At 41.1% G+C, this 8,726-nt stretch overlaps 1 protein-coding gene and 1 long non-coding RNA gene across 2 annotated transcripts in view; both read right to left on the bottom strand.

Annotated features, from left to right (window-relative positions):
• Positions 1-42: 42 nt before the first annotated feature.
• morc3a (MORC family CW-type zinc finger 3a) overlaps positions 43-8,726 on the bottom strand; it is a 33,635-nt gene continuing 24,951 nt past the window's right edge. Inside the window, exons 18-20 of the mRNA XM_029113516.2 lie at positions 2,193-2,766; positions 1,153-1,246; positions 43-993 (exon numbers count right to left, since the gene is read on the bottom strand). Coding sequence (XP_028969349.2) covers positions 1,187-1,246; positions 2,193-2,766 — 634 coding nt within the window. The 3' untranslated portion in view covers positions 43-993; positions 1,153-1,186. The remainder of the gene's footprint in view (positions 994-1,152; positions 1,247-2,192; positions 2,767-8,726) is intronic.
• On the bottom strand, positions 3,484-6,006 carry LOC114828784. The gene is made up of 4 exons (XR_003777166.2): positions 5,815-6,006; positions 4,704-4,876; positions 3,720-3,776; positions 3,484-3,512 (listed from the first exon to the last, which is right to left on the bottom strand). It is a non-coding gene; the product is annotated as an uncharacterized LOC114828784 (long non-coding RNA).

The raw sequence follows: 8,726 nt of genomic DNA, 5'->3' as shown, positions 1-8,726 counted from the left end.
CTGATCTGGAAGTTATCCAGCATCATAAATAATCACATTTTGTTTGTGCATTTATGGTTTATTAGACAGGATTATAGTAAAATAGTGAGTTTTTGCAACAATACATGTGCACGAAAGGTAGTGCCTGGATAAAGCACTTAACCATGGAATATTGGCAATATACCACGGCAGCAGACAGACAAATAAATTAACAGTAAAACTATAGTGGCCACCGGGTATCAGTTGTTTGGGAGAAAGAGAACTAAAGATAGAGAACAGAGTGCCAGTCTTGTATCAGAGAGATTCTGGTCTGTACTTTGATGTCTCTGTTCTAACAATTGGGGATGTATTGACTTGTAGAATGATAAAACACCTTTAACATCCTTGGCTGTGTTTGTCATTGTCTGGGTTTTTGTATGTGTGATTATGCAGACCCAATGGGTTCTTTCTTATTAAATTATGAGCTTTGACTTTCAGTTCAGCTCAGAGCCATTTCTTTTAATTAATTCACTTTGATAATGTGCAATGTGCCAATTACATTCCTGTTCCTAAAATCTTTGTATGAAGGTTCACAGTGGCCAGATACATCTACACATATTGGTATAGTAAATCTGTTCAGAACAAAAGGTTAATGCAACAACCCCACAGCAACATTAAGAAACATTTAAAAAGCATAATGTATAGGAATAGTACTTAATTTACTCATTTGTATGAAACATGAATAAATAAAAAGTTGAAGGTAAAAAAAAATACAATAAAGTTGAGGTAAAAGAGGTCAGATGCCTTTGTGTCTGTCCCCAGATCTGCCACTCTTCACAGACTTAGATGATAGATTATATAATCCATTTCCCGTCCCCCAGGCCTTTAGGCCTGCCCCATGGACTGCACATGAGGAAGTATATTATTAAGGATCTCATCGATGTGCGAACTGTTTTAGTTGACGTGTTCGAACAAGAACAAGTGCCAGAACAAACGTGATAAGGACGACCAATGCTCCTCTGAAGCTCCCTCAGTCTGAGAAAGAGAAAAAAACGTTTTAGATATACAAGAATGAGCTGGTGATAGAAACACTGACATTCTCATTCTCACTTCTGTGGTGCCTCTGAAACTGAGGAAGCCCTAGTTGCTCCATCTCTGCTATTATTCAGGGCCGCTGTTGTTTGGGCTGCCTACCTCTCCTGCTTCTCCCTCCTCAATGTCCCCACATCTAACTCAGGAATCTCACACTGGGACCAGAGGTTGATCCATCCCTCTCCTTAGCCGGTACCTGGGAAAAGGGTAGCAGGCAGGGACAGAGACGGGATGGATGCTACAATGATTCTTAAATGTTTTGACACCCCTTGAACTTTTCCACATATAAATGTTACAACATAAAATCAGAATGGATATACTTAGGAGCTTTTGCCACGGATCAAAACAAAAAAGGTCCATAATGTCAGAGTGAGAAAAAAAAAAGGAATTGTTCTAAATTAATTACAAATACAAAACAGAAAATAATGTATTGCCTGAGCATTCAACCCTGTAATCAATATTTGTTAAAGCCACGTTTAGCAGATATTACAGTCCTGAGTCTATTTGGATAAGTCTAAGCTTTGCACATCTGGACACAGCGATTCTGGCCCATTCATCATTGCAAAACTCCTCAAGCTCCGTAAAAGTTGGATGGATTGCTGTACAGCATTTTTCAACTCTTTCGACATATTCTCAGCTGGATTGAGGTCCATGCATTGACTGCCCACATCCAGGACATATGTACTTTTGTTTTCAAGTCTCTACAGTGTGTCTTTGGCTATATGATGTTATATTTGTTGTTCTGCTGGACAATTCATCCTCCAAGTCCAAGGTCCCTTGCAGACTTCAGCAAGTTTTCTTATAGGATTTCTCTACACTTAGCTGCACCCATTTTGCCCTGTATCTTCACAATCTTTCCAGGCCCAGAGAGAGGCATCCCCATACCATGACGCTGCCACCTCCCTGTTTCACAGTGGGATGGTGTTCTCTGGATAATGTTTTTTTTGTTAGGAATTGTACTAACCAACTGTGGGCCCTCCCAGAGACACATTTACCTCAAATAATGTGAAACACCTTAATTGCAAAAAAAATACATACAATAGACAGGTATATTTAAATGTATTTTATATTAGTAATTTATTTAGAATAATTTATTGATTTATTTTTCATTTTGACATAATGTATTTATACGGGTCACTGACCTTACAATCCTCCAACTGCTCTCCTCCAACCCTCTCTCCTGTCTGACAGGCCTTGTGACAGAGCTCTTGCTTCACAGCAGCCTGGGAGAGCTCCTGCACTCTGACCTTCAATTCATGTACCTGACAGGTCAGCTTGTGGACCTGCTCCTCTGACTGGTCCCTCTCATAGGCTGTAGCCTGCAGGAGCTCAATCAGATTGTCCTGCTGCTCTTGGGGGTCTGACACTTTATGGAATTCAATATTAGGACGGTCAGACAGACCTGCAGTGGATGGGCCAGCAGTGGACAGGCCTGGAGTGAGTGGGCCAGGTGTGGATGGGCCAGCAGAAGAAGTGCCAGCAGACGGGTTGTCTGGTTTGGTTCCCTTCCTCCCTCTTTCAATCGCCTTTTTTAGTTCCTCCTCCTCTTCATCCTTCACTTCGTTCCAGGTCTCTGTCTCGGTGGTGATGCTCATTATATGTTCTTCCTCCTCTTCATCCTTCACTTCGTTCCGGGTCTCTGTCTGGGTGGTGATGCTCGTTAAATGTTCCTCCTCCTCTTCGTCCTTCACTTTGTTCCGGGTCTCTGTCTGGGTGGTGATGCTCACCTGCTCTGAGGGTGGTATTGGAGGGGAGGTGTTGATTGCTGTGGTTCCCGTCTTCATAGAGTTTGTTACTATGGCATTGGTCTTGACGGGGCCAGTGCCTGTCAGGGTCTTCACAGCCTTGCTCTCTGATTTGACCTTCTTTCGAATTGGGGTGCTGCTAGTCTCCAAGATCACAATATCATCGTCATCCGTGATGTCATCATCATATTCAATAATAGGGATGATCACGGTTGGCGTTGTGGTCGTCATGGAGGTGTTTTGGTGGAAACCATTAACCCTTTGTCTTTTGGTCTCACGCTCAGAAGTGGTTCCCACTGTTCTCTTCATTCTACAGAGACATTATGGATGATTGTTATAACATGAAGCACTCCTGAAACTAATCACAATGATTGACATAATGCTTTTTTCTTAGTACATCGAGGGAGAGAATGTACAATAGAACGAATACTTAGTGGGCCCCACCTTGAAGGGGTTGAAAGAGCTGGAGGGGTTGACAAGGAACATGTACTTGCAACGGTGGGCAACGGTGGGCATGTAGAAGGAGATGTAAGCACAGCTGCCTTGAAGTTCGACATACAGCAGGAGGAAAGAACACAAGTAGAACAACTTACCGAAACAAGACCAAAATGCTGTATGGGAATAATATATTGCCCATCAACTATGAACAGGACCAGACAAACAGAAAGACAAAAACACAAATAGCCTACCTGTTGTCTTCTCTCCTGCAACTCGCCACTTTGAAATAATAGAAAACAGATTGACGGGCATAGAAAACAAACATTAATCAAAATAACACTGAACAATTTCAAGTCTTTAAAAACATTCATCTAAGTCACAAATATCACAGGCTTACATTTCAGTGAGTAAATTATAACATTACACACATTTAAGATGTCTCCAGATGCGGTATACATGATTACATTTCTACGGTCGGACTCTCACCGTTCCCTGTGGGTTTTCTGGAATCGCGGCACACCCTCTTCCTCTATGGTGCAGCTCCTGAAAAGGCAGATGAAAATCAATACCTATATACACTCACCTAAAGGATTATTAGGAACACCATACTAATACTGTGTTTGACCCCCTTTCGCCTTCAGAACTGCCTTAATTCTACATGGCATTGATTCAACAAGGTGCTGAAAGCATTCTTTAGAAATGTGGGCCCATATTGATAGGATAGCATCTTGCAGTTGATGGAGATTTGTGGGATGCACATCCAGGGCACGAAGCTCCCGTTCCACCACATCCCAAAGATGCTCTATTGGGTTGAGATCTGATGACTGTGGGGGCCATTTCAGTACAGTGAACTCATTGTCATGTTCAAGAAACCAATTTGAAATGATTCGAGCTTTGTGACATGGTGCATTATCCTGCTGGAAGTAGCCATCAGAGGATGGGTACATGGTGGTTATAAAGGGATGGACATGGTCAGAAACAATGCTCAGGTAGGCCGTGGCATTTAAACGGTGCCCAATTGGCACTAAGGGGCCTAAAGTGTGCCAAGAAAACATCCCCCACATCATTACATTAAACGCAGACCCATTGATATGCATGTACAAGCATTAGCACAGGTCATTTGCTTGTACTTTAGCAGAGAAGTTGTTTCTTTATGAATCCGATTTCTTAATTTTGTCTTTATTTATTTACATTATCAATGAAGACAAATGAACCCGTTCCAAATGCAGTTATAAATGCATAAGCTATTACAGCCCCTCCAACATATTTCACCGGTACAGTGGTATGCTATGAATCCCGGGCAGTTCTGTATTTTCTCCACAGGTTACTCTTGCCATCACTCTGGTACAACTTAATCTTCATTGTATCTGTACATGCAACCATTTCCTGAATTATTTTTGGTACTTTTAAACAAGCTGTAACCTAGCCATTTATTAGGCTAACTAACTTGACTCTTTGACATTCAATTACCACTCTTTGTTTCTCACGCAGTCACCAATAGCAGACTCCAAAGGCACCTGAACAGTGGGTCTGGGTTTAAGTGACAGGACCACTTCTCAGGGAGCAGCTGGGAATCAATCCCTTCTGGGAGCTTCCTCCATCGGAAGCAAGTGTGACATTTCACCCAGTAGTCCTCTGGACACCTATTGGGGTGGAGACAGAGCGCCAGTTAGAAGACAAATGAGAATGAGGAAAGCAGGATGGCATAGTGCTTCATCAGAAATAAAAACAATTCACTTAGGGCATGTCCATGAATAGAGCAATCTCCTCGTTTGTACTTTTCAGGTGGCCTTGCCAGTCCATGTATTTGTCAGTTCTATCAAAATCCTGCTTTGTGTGGTCCATCAAGAAGCTGCACTGCTCTTGCTGTTGTACCCAAAGCTGATGGAATACGTCTGTTCTGGCAACAACTTAAAAAAGAAAGAGCACACTGACATGCTATCCCTCAGTGAAAAACACCATATTGTATCAGTGTGCTGAACTTGGAAACCCAGCTATGGAATGCATTACTGTAATACTCTATGGAGTATTTGTGGACAGATTGTTCACTAGCTGCATAATATATCCCACCCACTGGCAGTATAAATATTATTTAAATATTATGTATTTCAATTGGACATTGTGATTAATTTAATCTGAAAAAAAATCTGTCTATAAATAGTAAAAATAAAACATTTTATTAACTTCTATTTTCCCAGATACAGAAAATATTATTGTACAGTAGATCAGATGACTCCTGTGTTCTTTTACTGTCTCTAGAACTGTGGCAAACTAAATCGACTAGACACGAAAAAGGCAAAATAAATGGTAATTTCTGGAAAAAGGTATTCACATCATTGTATATAAAGACCAAGATAACTTTTCATACGTACATTTTGAGTTATCTGATGTTTTGACCCACAACAACCTTCTAAAAAGCTTGCAGAAATCCCTGGGAAATACGTTAGACCGACGTGAACAGAACCTGCAATTATTAGGCTCAACGGGATTTTAAATTCGTAGTTGGATGTTGTCAAATTCTCTCCGTCCTGTTAACGTCCTGTGAGAAATAGAAAAACATTATGTATAGTCTCGAACTCACTGCGTTTATGCCTTCGCCTATTGGATTTCTGGGTTTCGATTATGTTAAAGGTAAATCGAAAGTAAAACCACAAATATGACATGGGCATTGTTATTTGCTAAGGGCGGGGCAGTTCGAAGGACAAGTAATGTTTGAAATGGAAAAAATGTATTAGGGATTGCGTTGCCAAGGGCCTTATATGATTATCACGAAACTCGGGCTTTGATACCTGTAGTAACCTATTGCGATTCTTACGATTTTATATGTATTACGATACGATTGCAATGCGTGGACGGGTTAAGAAAGAACAAGCCTGTGTTAAATAAATGTATTTTATAAAAAATAAATAGTAGAGGTAGCAGTTTAGTCTAGCATTTGTTTTATCAACAGTTCTGAAATGTGTCACTTGATACACTGTGTACATTAATGGAATGGGCTTACTACTGGCCACCAGGTGGCCTCCATTTCCTGTCCCCCAGGCCCTCATGCAGGACCCATATACTTCAAATGAGGATGAATATGCTTAAGGATCTCATCGATGTACGGACCGTTGTAATTAACGTGTTTGAGGTCCAGTGTCTGTCTGCAATGTTTAGGTAGGTGACACGTGTCAAATTGACATTCACAATGAATGCCCCGACCAAGGGTTTCCCAGCAGAATATTCCTCCACTGGCTTGTTGTCTTCCCACAATGCATCCTGGTGCCATCACTTCCCCAGGTAAACAGCACACGTACACGGATGTAAAAAAAAATGGGACTCATTGAACCAAATGACCTTCCTCTACTGTTCTAAGGTCCATTTCCAACACTCGCTTGCCCATTGCAGGTGCTTTCAACGGTAGACAGGGGTCAGCATGGGGACTCTGACCGGTCCGCGGCAACGCAGCAGGGTGCAATGCATTGCAAACCATCATTAACATTTTCTGGAGCAGGTTGAGTTGATGGCTTTGAGGTCTTCAAGCAGCTCACTCTCCGTGTTGAAAAGGGAGTATTGCAGGATGTCCTGCAGACTGGCCTTATGATTCTCATTCGCACGGAGTGCACAAGGAGTCAAGGAATACACAAGGACTACTACGAGCGTATAAGGATGGCAGTGTGAAGTAACACCAAGAACATCTGTGGATTTGCATCCAACCCATTTAAAGAATAGCATTTATGCTCTATGGCCGGTATGTATGGTCACAGTTCAAGATTATCCTTGGATTAGGGTTAGGTAGATTTGTTAGAAGCTTGTTTTTTTCTGAATGAGTGATGTGTGACAGATATGTCAAGCTTAAGGTAATGTTGCAATTCGTCCCAGTCATTGTTGAAATGAAATGACAACCAATGTATTTGATGTATTCCCTGTTAATCAGGTGATGGTATTATTAGTCTGTTCTGACTTGTTTGTCCAGCACGTCCAACAGATGCTCGATTGGATTGAGATCTGGGGAATTTGGAGGCCAAGTCAACACCTTGAACCAGGGGAGCAGATAGGATATTTTAACTGGGGGGGACCAAGCTGTCAGCAAATTATTTAAACCCAATTCGTTATTTTGCGTAATTTGGGCTTTAACTAGTGCTCAAGTAGTTACTTTGCGTAATTTGGGATAATGATTTGCACTAAAAAGCTGTCTTTATCTACTGTGGCTGCCCTCCTGCAGATCCTCACTTGACTAACTTGGGCCTGCCTTACTGTCATCAGAAATTGCCTGCAGGCCAGGAGGACAACATTTTAAATCTTATCATTTCAGTTAACCCTCTATACCTCTATAGAATTTCAAAACAATGTGAAATACAACATATTCCTGAGAATTAATGGCTAAAACTACTATTTCAAATGTCTAAGAATAACTCAACATTTTAAATATAAGTGTTAATTACAAGTTTGTTGCAATTTATAGATTAGAAATATCTTTCAAATGATGTATGACATATTAAGAAATGTTTTTCATCATATTTAATTTAAGAATCTATATCCTCCGTTTCTCCGTACAATAAAAACAAAACATGATCTCCTGCTATTAGAGGATGTCAAAAGTTTATGTAGGCCTTTATTTGTTGTTTGCATAAACTTTGCACCACACAAATTTACTTGTTATAATTTTTATAGTGGCTTACACAACAGTGAACATACTTCAGTCAATTTATACAGTACCATGGGTTAAATGATAAAATTAAACATTATTTCCTGACGACGATAAATTGTTTGATTTATCAACCATTCTTTTTGTGTTCATTCATTATTTGCCTCTGTCCACTCACCTAAATGCATAGTTATGGTCTCCACATTTTGTTGTGTTTGCTAAGTGCAAAAGCCTCCTTGCCATTATTGTCAGACTAGCTATTCCCCTTAACAAATCTAATCTGCCACATCTGGGAAAGTCAACATGCATAGGATACTTACATTGTTTGGTTTTTGAAAAAACAAGGTGATTGTTTTTTGTCTCTTCATTGCCTTTATGTGGCATTTATACAGTCGATTCAGATCAGAAAATCACAGACTCAGCTCAGTCATAGATGGTATATGATCACTATGGTAACCGGTTACCGCTCCTACAGGCATGATTGAGGCACCTACCAGCTCCTCATAGGACCCCGGCGACGCGTCACTCAGGAGTCGTAGCACACATACACAGAGAGTGAGTGTAAACACTGGTTAGTCCTCTGTTTTACCGATTTCTTTCGCCTTTCGTAGCGATAGTGAGGGCGGGGGACGGATCAGGTCTCTATGAATCTGGGGGGGGGGTCATGTCCCCCCCCCGTCCCTAGTGCCATCTGCGCGCCTGCCTTGAACTCGTTGTGTTCCTCAAACCATTCCTGAACCATTTCTGCTTTGTGGCAAGGCGCATTATCCTGCTGAAAGAGGCCAATGTCATCAGGGAATACTGTTGTCATGAAAAGGTGCACATGTTCTGCAACAATGTTTAGGTAGGTGGTACATGTCAAGTAA

The sequence above is a fragment of the Esox lucius genome, chromosome 16 (assembly GCF_011004845.1).
Source record: "Esox lucius isolate fEsoLuc1 chromosome 16, fEsoLuc1.pri, whole genome shotgun sequence".
Classification (NCBI taxonomy): Eukaryota; Metazoa; Chordata; class Actinopteri; order Esociformes; family Esocidae; genus Esox; species Esox lucius.
The sequence above is the reverse complement of the archived record's forward strand: the minus strand, read 5'-3'. Positions and strand labels throughout refer to the sequence as shown.